This window comes from Sitophilus oryzae, unplaced genomic scaffold (assembly GCF_002938485.1).
Source record: "Sitophilus oryzae breed Bouriz unplaced genomic scaffold, Soryzae_2.0 scaffold_1620_pilon_pilon, whole genome shotgun sequence".
Lineage (NCBI taxonomy): Eukaryota > Metazoa > Arthropoda > Insecta > Coleoptera > Curculionidae > Sitophilus > Sitophilus oryzae.
In genome coordinates, this window is record NW_022146304.1 from 5,806,546 (window position 1) to 5,825,145 (window position 18,600).

Here is an 18,600-nt window from a genome sequence, read left to right on the forward strand (position 1 = left end):
CGTTAGTCTTTAACGTTTATTTAGTATCTAATGGAACGGAATATAGCGTTACGATAATGGCCACCAAAACCAGCTCGTCATATTAAAAAATTACATCAAAAGGTAATGATAATTGAAAAAATTGCAAATTGTTGGTAGCAAGTTTCTTTCACTCTTAAAAATTAACCAAGGGATGTATTGACATGATCCAAAAAACAAAATGCTCAGGAGACATGGTTCTAACCGTAAAATTATATTTTAGGAAAATTTACACACGAAATTATTACACAGGGTGTTTTAAAGTTGAGGTAAAAAAAAAACAACCCCTCGATTAACCCTGTATAATATGTCAAATACTAAAATTTATTAAAAGGGGGTTAAACATTTTAAAAAATCGTAACTCCAAAATTACAGCAGCTAGCGAAACGCGGTTTTCAATTTAAGATTAGGAATAATATTTGCAACAAAATTTGTAATAACATCAAAATCAGTCAGAGTCGCAGTTTTTGAGGTAAAAAAAATTGGATTAATTCCTTTACTTTGAAACTAAAAGAACTGCCTCCCAACTTTTTATTAACATATTTTAGTATGGGCGGCTATACGTGCCTCCCGGCGCCAATTTTTGTAACTTCAAATTAAAAAATTAAAGACTTTGAAAAAAAAACTTTATTGTGTTGCTAAAATGTTAATTGCACTCTATGATTGCAGTTACTTATTACATCCAGATGGGACATTATAACATAGTTTTGTTTCTTTGAAATTTTAATTTTTCTAAAACCACGTGTTTCAATTTTATTCAAATAGTAACTTAGCATTGTTTGAAAATTGTGTGAATATAAATTGTTAAAATTATATACATTTGCAAATAACTGAATAAATGATTACAATTTGACGGTTACATGGGAGAATAGATCAAAATCGTGTTAGAATTTGTAGACATTTTAATAAAACCGTTGTTTAGGGGAGCGCCGTTTTATGTGGTGCAATATAATTTTTTTTTAATTGAATATAACTTTTAGGAGGCTACTAGGATGGTTACCTGTTAGGTGTAAACAATATATCTATAGAAACATTTTGTAATAGTTGCTTTTGTCGTAGAATTATCCACAAAGTGTGTCTGATGTAAGTAGTGATGGGCAAAACTGTTATTTTTAGATAACAGTTGAAACTGTTATAGTTATTTATAAAAAACAGCTTAAAATAACAGCTTAAAAATAACAGGTTTCTTTATTTTATTGGTAAATATCTGAAAGAATATGAGGCGGTCACCGCCAGGCGTATTAACGCAGTTGCAACAATGACGTGCTCGGTGGTAGTATTTCCAGGGTGTCATAACATTTCTAAATATCGATTGTTATCTAAAATACCTCTCTAAAAACGGGGGTTGTTTACAAATAAGCGCTGTTTACAAATTGCGATATAAAAAAGCCAAAATGCCGCCACTCGTCTATATCTATAAATTCCGATCTACCTACGCCCTACCCCTCGATCCGCGTAGATTCTGAATTGCGTAGCAGTGTACAGGGTGCATCTCACTCGACGGGCGAGAAGCTCTTCGTTATGATTTTACCATTTGCGGTCAAAAAATAGCAATATAAGAAAATGTGTAGTATATTCTTCATAAGTAAACCAACTACACACTAGAGTTCGAATTAATTTTACACTTAAACTAGCATGTACAGTTTGACAAATATAGGAAGAGACTTGGGGATAGCACCGGTCGCGCACACGATAGAGAGAGAACGCATTCGGCGGAAGAGAGATGCAGTTACGCTACGAAAAATCTGATTGAAGCAAATTTGTGGGATGTCCACTGCGCATCGGGGGGCGTCTCTTATTTTATATTTCTCACGTCTCTAGCTATACTTGTTAAGTTGTACCCGCGACTTCGTTCGCATCGAATTATTAATTTGTAATGGTGATGATAAAGCAAAGCAAGAATTTCCATTAACATACAAACTGGATAAAATTTTCTCACATTTGCCAAAAATATGCTTTAAACGTCGAGCAGTTTAAGCAGAATCGTGGTTAATCAATTACTCAACTTTTTGGAACACCCTGTATTATTTTTTAAAAAATTTCAAAATATGTAAAAAAACAAAATAAATTATGCGTGTCCAATCGTTTTCCCGAAAGACTAACCGTTTTTTAAATAATAAATATTGTAATATTTGAGGGGCGTTTTCACCCTCTTGGAATTTGAGATTCGAGAAACCCCTCCTTATCGCACCTCTACACCCCACAGTCAATCCGTTTACCAAAAATCAGCTTTAAACGTCAAGCAGTTTAAGCAGAATAGTGATTACTCAGTGGTCATATTTTATGAAACACCCTGTATATATTTTGTAAAAATCTCAAAATATGTAAAACAACAAAATAAAATATACGTGTTTAAGAGTTTTTTCGAAAAACTCACCAGTTTTTAAATAAAAAATATTCTAATATTTGAGGGTGGTTTCACCCCCTTAGAATTTGAGTTTCGAAAAATCCCTTCTTATCGCACCTCTACACCCTAAAGTCAATCCGTTTTCCAAAAATCAGCTTTTTACGTCAAGGGCTTTAAGCAGGATCGTGATTAATCAATGACCAGATTTTTCAAAACACCCTGTATACATTTTTAAAAAATCTTAAAATATTATTCTGAAAATTTTTCAGAATAAATAAATACTTAAATATTGAAACTTAATAACAAAGTATTGAAACATACAGCGCCATAATATCTCGACCTCCGCCCGTTATGCTCGTAACAGGTTGAAAAACAATATGTATCTAAAACAACTGATGCGTTATTCTCCAACCTGTTTCAAACCTCCGATTATCTCGAACGCCGTTCTGTTATGCTCGTAACAGGTAAAAAAACAACATAGCTAAAACAACTGATGCGTTATTCTCCAACCCGTTGCGAGCCTCCATCGACAATCGACCGATGCAGCAGCGCTCCTTTCCCACTCCTGTTATCTCGACAGCCAGGCGTTATGCCCGCAACTGTTTCAAAAAAGCTGCTTCTTTTATATCCTATTATTTTTAAGCTGTTGTCAGCCCAACACGACGCGCCGCGCCGTAGCGCATACCCCACTCCGTTGTCCGTTGTATCTCGCCGCCTGTATCGATGGTTGTCGAAATAATAGGTTTTCCATCATACTAGTTGTTTTGGAATTGCTTCGAGCAGCATCGAATTTCGTGGCGGTGCAGAGCGCCGACTTCGTTTCACGAACACTCGATCTCTGCGTGTCGTTATTTTATATCTGTTATTTTTTAAAAGCAGTAACGGTTGCGTTATGTTATTTCTAAATAATTGTTATAAAATAACAGATAGTTAAATAACAACCCATCACTAGATGTAAGTGTACAAATGGTTATAAGAAATCTGGTATCTTTTTTAAATTCATTCTCGGAGCGTAGTTGGAAAAAATATGGTCATGTATGAAGTGATTACGTTGTGTGTATAAGACACCCTTGTATATACATATAGTGCTTTTATATTATATATTAGCGAAAAAGAAAAGGTGTTAATCTGATACTAGACATAAAGCCGCCCGGTATATTATGCGACTTCCGGTTTTATGAAGAACGTAAAAACCACATTTCTTTTGAAATTACCATAAAATTACCATATTTCTTTTTTGCAAGAAAGCATACTTTCACGCCATCGGTTATGATATACTGGGTCCAGAAGGGAGAATTCAGAGTGTTTTATTGCTATATTCTAGTTCTAGTTTCTTGAAATATATTAAATAATATACCGGGTGGTGCATCGTCGATGGAAAAAACAGGAAATCCCATGCAAATTTTGAACCCTCCAAATATTGGCTCCCCTATTGATTTTATAGCGAAGTCGTAAATAGATTTTTTTAAGGTCTATACGTTTGGTAAACACACATGCCAAATTTGAACAATTTTGGACAAGTCAATTTTGAGTAATTTGAGAAAAACTGAATCCGAGACTGAATCAATTTTTAAATTAAAACTGAATAACAATAAAATACCCGTCAAAAACCGGAATACCTTAAGTTGTCAGCGTCATTTTCAATCGTAACTTAATTTTAATAAAATTTTAATATTCGGTACTACTTTCTAATAATTTATTGTTATACACAAAGAAAAAGTGAGCATGATAAAGTGGTACTACGCGGGAAATAGCTTAGACAGTGTAACTGACATATTTCAATTAATTTCCCCTGAATATTAAAATTAAATTACTTTTGACAATGACAGAATCATAGTCTGTAAACTTAAGGTATGTCAGTTTTTGACTGGTGTTTGATTGTTTTGATTTGGTTTAATGTTTTTTTAATTTTGGTTTTAATTTAAATCTTTTTTAAAACATTCAAAAATTTTTAAATCTTTTTTAAAATAGGTATTCAAAATCGGCTGGTTCGAAATTGTTCAATATTTTGGCATGTGTATGTACTACATATATACATACACATACCGCCATTACTCGCTGACGAGTATTTGACACGCATCAGAAGATGGTCACGCAAGGCGTTTTCTTTCATGAGCTTTTCTGTGACTGAAAAGCCCGATACGTGATGTTATCTGTCTACCGCACTCCAGACATTCAAAAATCTCATCGCTTTGTTGCCTCTTTACTTTTTGGTTGTCGCTCTTAACTGACTATAATTTTTCTCCATTCCGTTCTATTGTGAGCTGCCTCTTCCCAGTCATTCTGCTTGTTAATTCCCTTTAAGTTTTCGTGGAAAATATCCTTGAACCTTTTGAGTTGTCCACCCGGCCTCCTCTTACCGTCTACAAGCTCACCGTAAAGCAGAGATTTTGGTATGCGGTTTTCTTGCATTCTGCATACGTGACCAGCCCATCTTAAGCGGGACTTTGTAATCATGACTTCAATACTCTCGCAGTTAGCTTTTTCCAAGGATCGATACGTTTGAGACGTGATGGAACCATTTTATTCTTAAGAGTTGTCTAAGATGTCTCTGTTGCAACTTGTTTAATGCGTTCATGTGTCGGCGGTACGGCACCCAAGTTTCGCTTCCATATAACATGGTGGGAATTATTATCGCTCGGTACACCGCAAGTTTCGTTTTTGTGCTCAAGTCATGATTATAGAAAACCCTGTCTTTTAATTTCCAGAATGCTCTTGAGGCGCTGCTAATCCTGTGCTGAATTTCAGAGTCGATATTGGCCCTTTCCGAAATCAAACTGCCGAGGTAATTGAATTCCGCTACATATTCCAACAGTTCATCTCCGATTTTTATAGCATTGTTGTGATCTTCCGGGGGAGTGCACATGATTTTAGTTTTATCGATATTCAGCTTAAGTCCCAAGGCCTCGTATGCCCATGTATATGTGTTCAACATTTCTTGCAATTGCTGTAACGTATTAGCAACTAGAGCACAGTCATCAGCGTATTGAAGTTCTGTGATGAATTTTGTACGTGTTTTTGCCCTGAGTCATTTTATGTTGAACAGACCGCCGTCGTATCTGTATCTAATGCCCAAACCTCTCTCCTGCAGTTTGCTGTCCACTATAATGGAGAGCGCTGCCATGAATATATTGAATAGGAGAGGCGCTAAGACACATCCCTGCCTAACGCCTGTGTTTGTTAGGAAGGGATCGCTCAGTGATCCATGATATGACACTCTTGATTTGTTGCTGTTATGGAGGCTTTTACACACTGTAAGAAATTTGATGGGTACTCCGAACTTTTTCATAATTGCCCAAAGTGCATCTCTGTTCACAGAGTCGAAGGCTTTTGTTAGATCGATGAATGCAACGTAAAGTTTAGACTGCTGCTCTTTTACTTTTTCCTGTAGTTGCCGGATGGAGAATATGGAATCGACGGTACCGCGGTTGGTGCGAATACCCGTTTGCAATTCTAGGAGGATTTTTTCTATATGTGGGTGCAGGCGGTTTGACATAATTTTTGCAAGAATTTTTCCTCCGATAGCCAGTAGTGAAATTCCTCGGTAGTTTCCGCAGTCTGATGCACTTCCTTTGTTCTTAAATATATTCACTATATTCGCGTTGCAAAAGTCCTGAGGTACCTCTCTGCTTTCCCATATGACATCAAAGAGAGCCTTAAGATGACCAATAAGTTCTTTACTTGCACACTTATAGATTTCCGCCGGAATCGCGTCACAGCTAGCTGATTTGTTGTTTTTAAGCTGTTTTATGGAGTCCTTTATTTCCTGTTCTGTTATTGGAATGTCTAATACATCGAGGCTGTTATACTGAGGTATTATATTGAGTGCTTCCATATTGGGGTTGTTTTCTTGATTAAGGATATGGCTGTAATGCTCTTTCCAGCGGTTTCTGATTTGCTCTTCCTCTTTTAGAAGTTCGCCATTTTGTGCCATGACTGGGCATCTTGACTTCTTAGTTGGACCGTATACTTCTTTTACAGCCTCGAAGAATTTCCGATAGTCGTGATGCGTGGCATACTCCTGAATCTGACTAGCTTTTTGCGACCACCAGTTATCCTTTAGTTGGCGCAGGTTTCTTCGGAGCGTGTTGTTGGCTGCCTTAAAGTTGTCTGCTAGTCTTGGATTGTGTGGATTTGCAGTGACGGCTTGATGTGCTCTATGCTTTTGTTCCAACAAAGCCTGTATATGCGGTTGATTTTTGTTAAACCAGTCTGGTTGTTTCTTTTTGTTGGATTTTCCCAGTACTGTTTCGCTGGTTTTGTGAATCGCATCTCTTAGTTGTATCCAGCCATGTTCAGCATCCACGATTGAGATTGAAGTTATCGGTGGAAGTGATTCTTTGATGGCTTCCTGGAGGGTGTCGGCGGTATCGTTGTTCTCTAGACCCCGTACGTTCAATCTGGTCATGTAGGTTTGCTTTTTACAGTGTGGATGTTTGGGTTTTAACTGGATTTTCATTTTTGAGATTTCTACTACGTACTGTGCCATACATAAACCTTTAAAAAATCTATTTACGACTTTGCTCAATAGGGTAGCCAATATTTTAACAGTTCAAAATTTGCATGGGATTTCCTGTTTCCAACGACGATGCACCACCCGGTAGATAATAATAATATCTGTGCTTTGTGCCCTGTGTCCCTTTCATGAACACAGAACACTGAGTAGATTTTAACAATGCAAATATTATAATGAAAGAACCGATAGCTTATAAAAGCTAAATTAAAAATAGAAGAGGATTTTTAATTCTATGTAAATGGAAAAAATTAGAAACCAAAAAAATATATACAGAAAGTTTGAGATTTTTGGTTTTATTTAATTAATTAATTATGATTTGAAGTTTGCCTTCATGTAATGTAATTTAGACGGAAAGATATGTATATACTCCTAAAATGTTAACCATTTTTTGTCCGTTAGGCAAATTTGTTTTACTAGGTAAAAAGCCACTAACAAGCTGGTTCCCGTTCGGATTCAAAGCCAGTGATGTTTACAAAAAATAACTTTATTATATTGTTAGATTTCTCTTCCAAAAAACTCACTTTTCAATTTTTTTATATTTTTTCAAATGTCCATACCATTTCAGGGAAAATTAAAGAAACACATGAAAATATGGTTGATCCTAAGAAGTTCTAAAAATCAGAAGGCGTTTCTATGATAATATAATTTCGATTTCATTGTTTGATAAATGGTTACTATTAATTTTGATTAACGTCATATGTATTATCACCCTTATATGTATATATTGATATCTATTATCACCCTTTCCGTAGCATTGAACTAAATAAATTTTGTGATTGTTTAACTTTTTAAAACAGTAAAAAATATGACGTTAATTAAAATTTTACCAATAACAATCTATCAAAGCATGAAAACGAAATTGTATTACCATAGAAACGCGTTTTTATTTTTGGGACTTGGACACGATATTTTTATGTTTTTTTGAATTTTCTCTAAAACAAGTAAACATTTTTAAAAAGAATGCATTTTTTTCAAAATGCCAATAATAAAAAAGTTTTCCTGTTAAAAAATAACAATCCGGGGACATACTGTATAATACTCTCATTTAGTATGCATATTTATAATTGCCATTTTTAAAAGCAAATTAAAAATTAATTTAAAAAAAACTGCCAAGAGTTTCTCGAAAAATTAAGAACAGCAAATTGAAAATAAAAACAAAACTGGAAATATACTTTTCAAACTTTTTCCATTTCTGTTTCTGGGAAGCCTAATTTTAAAAGAAAATATTGGTGTTCCCGATAATTTTATTTCTCGTTTCTAGAAATAAGTTTGTCAAATAACTTTTATACGCGTAAATGCATTTACTCCCTGAACGTTCATTAAAAATTTAAAGAAGGCGTTTTTTTCTGGCTGATTTTCCCTTTTCCTTCTCTGTTGTTTGCATTCGTTAAGATTAATATTAAAAAATTCCGTTCTTTTACGAACAAAATTAGGTCGACGTATCAGCCTTTTGGTATTTTATTGTCAATAAAAGGCTATATAAAAATTTTAGGAATAATTTTCTTTTTTTTATAGGAACAGGGGAAAATAATCTTACTTCTGTTAAACGAGAAAAATATATTTTGACTTGTCGAACTTCTATCGTCTTTGTTTTTTAAAAGACAGTTAAATAAAAAAAAATGTGTGTGCACTATACGAAACTTCTTACTAACAGCTGTTTTAATAGGCTCACCCTATAGGCTCACCTCTATAACTTTTTTATTTTTTCAGATAAAAAAACGAGATTTGGAATTTTAGTATATGACATAAATTAGGATTGATTGATGTATTCAATTGTTTTTGGTCACTTCCTGTTTCACCGGAAATTACAACAACTTTTGATTTTTTCATGTCACCCTTGGTATATTTTTACTTATTTCGATAGAACATTTCGGTCACTTCCTGTTTCACCAGAAATGGCTTCAATTTTGGATTTTTAAATGGCATGCACCCTCGTTATTTTTTTACTTTGTTTGGTAGAAAATGACACTCTGAATAGAATGACATATCATATGCCAATTTTTGACATTTTCGAATATGGTTTATTTGAAATTGCAACATGCAATTCACAACGACAATTTGACTCGAAATATCAAGTGTGTGGTACCAAATTATTCGTAAAAAAGTGCTTCTTACCAATATGCTAATGAGCCCCGTTCATTTTGAAAACATTAAGATATGATTAAAAATACGATTTGGGCATCTATTCACCGGCCAGGACAAGACACTTGATCATCTAATGTTCAAAGCTATTTTCCAAGGCTCCTTGATTAAAAATTGGAGTTTTTAACACAGCCATTGCACTCTAGATTGAAATTTAAAATACAATTTTGTTTTAAGCGAAAAGTCAAAAGTTGACATATGATATGTCATTCTATTCAGAGTATCATTTTCTATCGAATAAAGTAAAAAAATACCGAGGATGCCATTTAAAAATCAAAAATTGTAGTCATTTCCGATGAAACAAGAAGAGGCTGAAAAGAACAGAATATGTCAATCAATCCTAATTTATGTCTTATACTAACATACCAAATCTCGTTTTTTTATCTGAAATAATATAAAAGTTATAGGGGGTGGGCCACTTTTGAGACGCACCCGGTATATATAATAAATTATTTCGACTAGTTCGATATTAACATGGTTAAAAGCTAAAACTAGTTTTTTTTTTCGAGAACAGGTTTCCACAATTAATAAATGCCAATAACTTTCTTACGGTGGAGTGTATAGACATATAAATTATATTTTTAGGTCGTGGACAGCGAGTTCGTATCATTTCGTACAAAAATAGAGATGCTACCACAAATGTCTTTACTGCACGGTTGTCACAAATATGGTCATACGTGTATAGGTGTGTGTGTGTGTGTGTTATTATTATTAAACCTTTAGTTAATACATATCTAGTTATTTTAAACATCCCCTAGCTGATGTAATCGCGCCAATTACTGTAATTGGTCCAAAGTTACGAGGCAACCTTTTAGGCAGGTTTAATATAATAACCTTTGTTTTATACAGATATTCACGAAAATGTATTACTCTTCAAACCAGTTAAGAAATATGTAGGTGGCGCCCCTTACAAGTAGGAGATATATCGACATCGAAATAAAGTTTCTCATAACATCGAAATAAAGTTTCCCATCTTTCTCATCGAAATAAAGGTTCCCTAACCCAGACAGACAACCTCACAGTTGTTCAGAAATTACTTGAAAAAAATCGAAATGAAAATAAAACTTCTTCACCCTGTATCTCCGAAACGGAGCATTTTAGGATATACATTTATATAAACTTTTTAACTTTTTTTATTTGCAGAATATGCTGCCGAAATATACCGAATACAATTCGGACCACCCTGTATATTGCAGCACTGCCTTCTATGCAAAAGCGAAACAACAGTTTTAACCCTTAAGTACTAACATATCAAAATAGTCGCGCCAATACTAACAGACCGTCTGAGAGACGCATTAAAAAAAATAAATATTTTGTTTGTGTCTAACAGATATTTTGTAAGTGGAGTGAATCATTAGCATTAAAACTACAGGAAAAAAATATCTAATGCTTATATTATGCAAACATGTTTTATATACTTGAAATAAATGTACTAGTTTTGGATTTTTGACATATCTTTGTTTCTCATGGAGATAGAAAAAAACGAAAGGAAAATGAAAAAATATATTTATTATTATATTTAGCATATAAAAATCTATCTATTAAGCACAAAAAAGCAAAAGAAAATATTAAGAATAAAAAAATGACAATGCCTAAAGTTGGGGTTATTCCCTACACACTTTTTTGCGTATTCCAAACAAATTGTTCTCCTCACTCTCTTCGATATTAGTCTAGTGGTCATTCACATCCATATTTTCATCATCTATCACAAAACATACACAGCTACATACCATTAGATATTAGTTAAAAACCGTTTTTTAGCTTCTAATTCGAATTCAGAATTATGATCGCTCTCTATGGCAAAATTTTCGCCACATTCCGATTTTATGTCACAATTTTGCTATTATCGCTGCCAGTCTCTTCAAATCACTTTAGAAGAGTATCCTTGTAATATTGCTCGCCATACCTCACATGTTTTGAGCTACTAGGTGCTTGATTCATTCCACAAATTAAAAAAAAAACTTACGTTAACGCTAACACTCCGTCTGTCAGACGGCATCGACAGTTTGAACTAAAATATTTTGAAAACTACACACTTTCGCAAATTGCCCTGCCGGCCTTTAACTTGTTTTGATGCGTATTGAAACTTTAACTTGTTTTGATGCATAGTTGGATGATAATTAGAAGCGGAGAGGAGGGGAGATGTTATATGAGTTATATGTCTGTGAGACGGGGTGTTAGTACTTAAGGGTTAATAAATCAAAACAATCATTTTGAACTTTTTATACCATATTTATTTATTTGAATTGCTCAAAAAACATGAGCGTATTAAATAATACTACTGCCGTATTATTCGTATTCGCTATTCGCTATATTTCGACAAAAATGCGAAGTAAATCTTTAAAACATATTTGGCAGTAAAATTTAATTCCTTAACTTTAAAATTAATGTTTGAAATATTTTTAAATATATGCAGATTATTCTATTACATTTTATATCTATGGCCCTTGGAACAAGGTAAAGAAAAATTAAACTGAAAATTGTTTCCACTTTTTTTTAACGACACCAGGGACAACGATCGGAGGCAAAAGATGAAAAAAAAAAGGAACAATGACGGACTAATAAAGGAAATGATCGCACAAAGGGTTTACCTTTGACGGGTGGGTGTTTTTAATGAAAAAAGTTTAGAGGTTCAATTGGAAAAGTCCGAATGGAATAGTCGCCCGGCCTGCAAATTTTCGCTTTGAATTCACCTATCCATTCGAACTTATTTTCGGACGTTTGGTTAATTTGAAATGTTGAAAAGCTTTTGTAGTCTTAAGTGAATGAGGAATTTTTCATTGAAGAAAATTAGATTAATTTTTGTATACGGTATGATTAGAATTAAGTATTCTTGAAATTACAGCGGTATTTCCAAAATTAGTTTACGCCGGGTGCGTCTGAAAAGTGGCCTACCCCTATAACTTTTTCCCTTTTTCATATAAGAAAACGAGATTTGGTATGTTAGTATATGACATAAATTAGTGTTGAATGGTGTATTCAATTATTGTTGGTCATTTCCTGTTTCTCCGGAAATAACTACTACTTTTGATTTTTAAATGACAACATCGGTATTTTTTTACTTTATTCTCTAGAAAATGACACTCACACTATCATTGATATCATATGTCAACCTTTGACATTTTTGCATATCGTTTATTTGAAATTGTAACAAACGGATCATAACGACATTTTATTTTTTTTATTTGATTTGACTCGAAATACCAAGTGTATTAAAAAAATGCTTTTTCCAAATATGCTAATGAGCCACCTTTGTTCCGTTTGAAAAAATTGAGATATGATTAAAAATACGATTTGGGCATCTTTTAACCGGCCAGAACGAGACACGAAAAACATTAGACGATCAAATCTATTTTTCCAAGGCTCCTTGATTAATAAGTGTTTTTAATACAGCCATGGTACTGTAGATTGGAATTTAAAATACTATTTTTTTTGAAGCGAAAATGTTAAAATTTGACATATGATATGTCATTCTATTCACAGTGTCATTTTCTATTGAAAAAAGTGAAAATATACCGACGGTGCCATTTAAAAATCGAAAGTTGTAGTAACTTCCGGTGAAACAGGAAGTGATCAAAAACAATTGAATACGTCAATCAATCCTAATTTGAGACATGATTATACTCTTATATAATTTGAGATATGATATACTAACGTACCAAATCTCGTTTTTTTATTATCTGAAAAAATAAAAAACTTATAGGGGGTGAGCCACTTTTGAGACGCACCCGGTATTATAGTTAATAAAAAAAAAGAGACCCCCAAAATTGGTGAAATTTCCATACTTGGATTGCTAAGGATGTTCTCAGCCATTCCAAGAAAATATTTCATTTCATTAGTTTATTCCAAGAAAATATATCATTTCATTTTTTTATTATTTTCAAACAAACCATTAATTATCTACTGTTTGGTGCTGATTTTTGTAGTACCTTTTGGTAAAAGTATTACTTATTTAAATATTTTTTTCTGTTAAACCAAATTTTAATAATATAAAATAATTTATTATTTTGCGCCTTGAAAACTTTAAAAAGTGTTTTTGGATCATATTGATTTTCGAACATATTTATCATATTGACTTTTTAGGCAGATATTTATACAGGGTGAGTCTTAAATAAGTGCAAATATTTTCAAGGCTGGTAGATCTCGATAAAAGAAATATATATTTTCTCTTTACCATTTTTCAGATAAGTCCAAAATAACCGAGTTATTTAAGTTTGAAAATTTTAAAAAAATGATTTTTTTTTTGAAAAAATTTTGAGAGCCACCGGATTTTTTCTGTATTTGTATCCCTTTTAGTGCCGTAACCATGGAGTAAAGCCGTAACTATGGCAATATCAGAGATTAAGAAACTATACCGTGGGAACATTTGCGGTTCTAAAAAGTTTTCGAAAAATATAGAGGGAAATTTAAAAGAAAATGCACCATTTTCAACATCTCTTTTTTGAGAAAAAACCTCATAGACGTGTTCCTGGGGGCGAAATAAACCACTCCTGAAAATATTTGCACTTATTTATGACTCACCCTGTATAATGAATATGATAATTCTGGTGTAAAGTCTCATAGTGTTATCCAACCCCTCTGTAGTGATTATCCAGGGAAAGAGGTTTTGTATTTTTTAAAATTGACAATTGTAATGTCCAGAGGATTTTAATTTACCACCGAAAAAGCTTTTTACAGAGTTTTGAAAGTCAAAAATGTAAATTATTTGTCTAAAGCAGGAAGAGTTAATAAAGAAGATTTGATAAATACTAGTGATAATAAATAAACAACAAAAATTATAATAATGTTAACTATTTATTAAACATTTATTTATTAAAATCGATTAATATAAAATAACGTTTGTTCATTTAGTTTATTGTATTTATTTCACAGAGTGAAATATGACTATGATTCTTTTCTGGTCTAACCGCAATCCGCAATTGACTTTCATTATAAAATCACTTTTAACCTTGGCAAGAAATTAAGCTTTTTATAAGATATATATATGAAAACGATTTATTTTATTTAGACGTATCATTTACAGTTGTCCAAAAGGTAAAAGGTGTGTAAATACATTTAAAATAAATAAGGTAAATGGGAAGATAAGTTGGTAGATCGTTCTCACTAGTAGTAATAGAAAATATTAATAGATAAATTTGTTAGTTTTCGAAAAAAAATTGGCGCCGGGAGGCACGTATAGCCGCCCATACTAAAATATGTTAATATCTCGAAAACTGCAACTTTGACTGATTTTGATGTTATTACAAATTTTGTATGATAAATAACAGCTTCTGGGCTTTAAATCATCTCTGTTAGAGTAGCTGCCAACAAACAATAATAATATATCTGTTTAATGACAGTGACATTACAAAAACAATAATCACTATTTCAAGGATATTGACATTGACTATGACAAATTGATCATCATTGCAAACTGACGATGAATAAGAAAAGCTAAGGCATGCATTTAATGCTAAAGTAATTGTAAAAGTAGTCTTTAAATTCTATATTTTGTTAAACTATTCTACGGGGTGTTTTAAATTTTCACAAAAAATCAACATTTGGCTTTCCCTCGTGTAATAGACAACTGGAAACTACTATAAATCTAGAAAAAAACCTAAAAAGTAAATAATTTAGATACGTATTGTTTAAAATTTTATTAAAATTTACCCACTAAAAAAACATATTAAATTTCAAAATACATGAAAATTTTATGATATTTTATGATAACATAGGCATATAAAACATGGCACGAAAAATGGATTCACTTGGGTCAATCTGTCTAAAACAAGCAATTGACACCCACTAAGAGTACACATTCAAGTATTCTTAATACTAAAATACTCAAAATTCGTATCAAATATATGATGCTACTTAGAATAAATGGGCTGTGAAAAAAGCCATATACAGGGTGGTCCGAACTGTATTCCGGAAATTTCGGCGGCATATTCTGCAAATCAAAATAAGTAAAAAAGTTCTTATAAATCTATGTCTTAGTTTCGGAGATACAGGTGTAGAAGTGTGTTTAATTTGTATTTCCCTTCATTCATATTCTGAAGTAACATCAATATCTAAATGAATATTGGCGTCTGGGAGTTTTTTGATATGAGAAATTTGATTTTGATGTCAACATGACTCTTACTTGTAGAGGGGGCCACTTACATATTTTTTAACTGGTTTCAAGAGTAATATTGTCCGTACCTGTACAAAACTACTGAGTGAAAAAATATACATTTTCGTGATTTTCTACGTAAAATATGTCTCTTGGTAAAAATTGCTACAAGCAATCGTTCTCAAGATATTTAGAATAGAAATAGTCAATACATATCATTATTGACAAAAAATAAACATGTTGATTAGATAGTTATTTGACTGAAATGATAAATTTGGGAACTTTTTATTTTCTTAAATGAATTAGAAAATTTTCGTTGAAAAAAAGATGATAAAACAGTTTCTGATCTGGTTGGTTTTGGGACAAAAACATTTCAAATTTATGATGTCAGTCTAATAAATATTTTTTAATCAACATGTTTAATTTATGTCAATGATGACAGGTGTTGATAATTTCGGTTCCAAATATCTCGAGAACCATTACTTGGAGCTATTTTGACCAAGAGGCCTTTTTTACGTAAAATACGTCGTTAATGTATATTTTTTTACTTAGTACCTAGTTTTATACAGGTACGAACGAAAAGTTATTACCGTTCAAACCAGTTAAGAAATATGTTTATGGCGTCCTATACAAACAGGAGTCATATTGACATCAAAATCAAATTTCTCCAAAAAGTCAAAAAACTCCCAGACACCAATAATCATTCAAATATTGACGTTACTTCTGAAATTATTTGAAAAAATCGAAATATAAATGAAACATCTACACCCTGTATCGCCGAAACTAAGCATTTTAGGACATATACGTTTATTTATACGAACTTTTTTACTTATTTTAACCTGCAGAATATGCTGCCGAAGTTTCCGGAATACAGTTCGGACCACTCTGTATATGGCCACCCTTTTTACACAGCCCGCAGCATATTTTTTTGGTAAAGGTCTTGTGTTATTTCTGTCAGATTTGAATAGAGTTTTAACATGTTGCGTCTTTCTGTCAAACAACCAAAGCCGCTTATTGAAAAAAAAAATTTAAATTATTGACGTTATAAAATATAAGCCATTGTATATAACTTGTACAGGGTGGACCATTTTGGTTGTTTCTATAGGGTATCTAGGAAACCGTGAGAAATATTCAAATTTTGATACTGCAGTCTCAGGTTCTTTTTTTTGAAAAATTACAATGGCGCAAACGGATCGTGGCTATCTTGATCGGTTTCGAAGCTACAGGGGATTCTCAAATTTTGTACTTTTGAAGATGTCCAATAGTTTGTTTATTTCAGCAACCACGGAAAAATGAATTATACATTCTAAAGGCACTTTTCTGTAGAATGCAGTGGCGTAGTCAGACCTTTTTCGAAAAAAATATTTTTTGGGATATTAACTATACTTATGTTTTTTTAAATAGGGCCCCCTGTATATTTTTAAATTTTCTTATTCAGCTTGGCATGGGCTTCTCGAAAATATATAATACTCTATATTTATTTTCACTATTAACCTCAACATTTAAAATTTTTCTTAAAATATCCACTTAGTGGATAGTAGGCCGCGTCGAGGAACAAAGTAAACGGTTGTCATGGTGATCGGAACATACCGTTGATGGATGCGGGACATTTCATTTCAACAGATTGAAGTGTGTGTATTTTAAATAATAAAAAAATGAGTAAATTTGGAAATTTTGAGAAATATAATAATATGTTAGAATGTTATATTGAGTCTAACACACATAAGCAAATGGCAGATGATTTATATGCGCGAGCAACCAAACCCAGCCATTTTTAAAAGGTTAGAAGATAGTTTAATCAATTTTGGATTTTTTCAAAAACCGGGTCTGAAAAATTATCAGAAAGAAGATGAATAAAATCAAATATTAATGTTTATTAATGTCCTCGGAGCCGTAACACTAGATCCAACAACATCAAGTAGAGCTATTGAAATTCTGTTAGCGGCGCGCGGCGGCGTGAGGTACCAACTCTATCTAGATAATAATGGGCAGCAGTCTGAACATTTAATGTAGTCTTTGTGTTTTTATTTTTTTGATATTAACTGAGAAGCCCGATTGAAGTAATCTCTTAGAGTTTATATTAAAATATGATCTTTTTGTTTGTGTCACTTATTTTTTATTTCCTTGGTATTGTTCCATTTTATTTAACTCCGAGGACAATAATATATTGATTTTCTTCATCTTCTTTCTGATAATTTTTTGGGACGCGGTTTTTGAAAAAATCCAAAATTGATTAAACTATCTTCTAACCTTTTAAAAATGGCTGGGTTTGATTGCTCGCGCTCTGGATACCGCTCAAAATATAAATCAGCTGCCATTTGCTTATGCTTGTTAGACTCAATATAACATTCTAACATATTATATTCCTCAAAATTTTCAAATTTACTCATTTTTTTATTATTTAAAATACACACACTTCAATCTGTTGAAATAAAATTTTCCGCATCCATCAAAGGTATGTTCCGATCACCATGACAACCGTTTACTTTGTTCCTCGGCGCGGCCTACTATCCACTAAGTGGATATTTTAAGAAAAAATTGAAATGTTGAGGTTAATAGTGAAAATAAATATAGAGAGTTATATATTTTCGAGAAGCCCATGCCAAGCTGAATAAGAAAATTTAAAAATATACAGGGGGTTCTATTTAAAAAAACATAAGTATAGTTAATATTTCAAAAAATATTTTTTTCGAAAAAATTCTGACTACGCCACTGCATTCGACACAGAAAAGTGCCTTTAGAATGTATAATTCATTTTTCCGTGGTTGGCTGAAATAAACAAACTATCGAACATCTTCAAAAAGTACAAAATTTGAGAATCCCCCTGTAGCTTCCAAACCGATCAAGATAGCCACGATCCGTTTGCGCCATTGTAATTTTTTCAAAAAAAGAACCCGAGACTGCAGTATCAAAATTTGAATATTTCTGACGGTTTCCTAGATACCCTATAGAAACAACCAAAATGGTCCACCCTGTACATGGTTAGAATCGCAATGATTTTTTTCTTGGTTCTAACCTTGCAAGCTTCATTTCATACCTAACATAAGGGGACGCGAATGTACTACTCTACACTATTAATGTAAGAGTCGAAAGACAAAAAGAGACTTACCTGGTCCCTGTCCGTCGTAAGTGAAGTCCTTGATGTGCAAAGTTCTGCCGTCGACCGCGTACACCTCGCCCGAAACTCCGTGATGCAGCTCGGAAAGTTTCCCCAGGAACTTTCCCAAGTATTCCGCTCCATTTGCTCGACCTGCGAATAGAGACAGAGTAAAGTTAGAGAGCTCTGTTCCGAAACGCGATAAAAAGGCAAGAGAGGCACAACAAAGAGCCTGCTCTATCGAAGATTAACCGCAGTTGCCGCTTACCTATGTGTTTGCATTAATTACTTTGTGGTTGGTCTCTAGACTGTAATTGTTACTTAAGAGTTTGGAGGTTGGTTATGTGCTTCAAAGTAAAAGGGTTATAAGGTCTTGTTAGCCTTTTTTC

At 32.9% G+C, this 18,600-nt stretch overlaps 2 protein-coding genes across 3 annotated transcripts in view; one reads left to right on the plus strand and one right to left on the minus strand.

The window, feature by feature from the left end:
- The window catches only part of LOC115880211 (protein Skeletor, isoforms B/C), a 149,263-nt gene that overhangs the window by 88,243 nt on the left and 42,420 nt on the right, over positions 1-18,600 (minus strand). For both annotated transcript variants that reach the window (XM_030897357.1, XM_030897358.1), the window contains exon 2: positions 18,224-18,364. In XM_030897357.1, the coding sequence (XP_030753217.1) occupies positions 18,224-18,364 (141 nt within the window). The remainder of the gene's footprint in view (positions 1-18,223; positions 18,365-18,600) is intronic.
- LOC115880220 (complexin) overlaps positions 1-18,600 on the plus strand; it is a 983,791-nt gene that overhangs the window by 19,749 nt on the left and 945,442 nt on the right. The gene's annotated exons all lie outside the window — the stretch shown is intronic.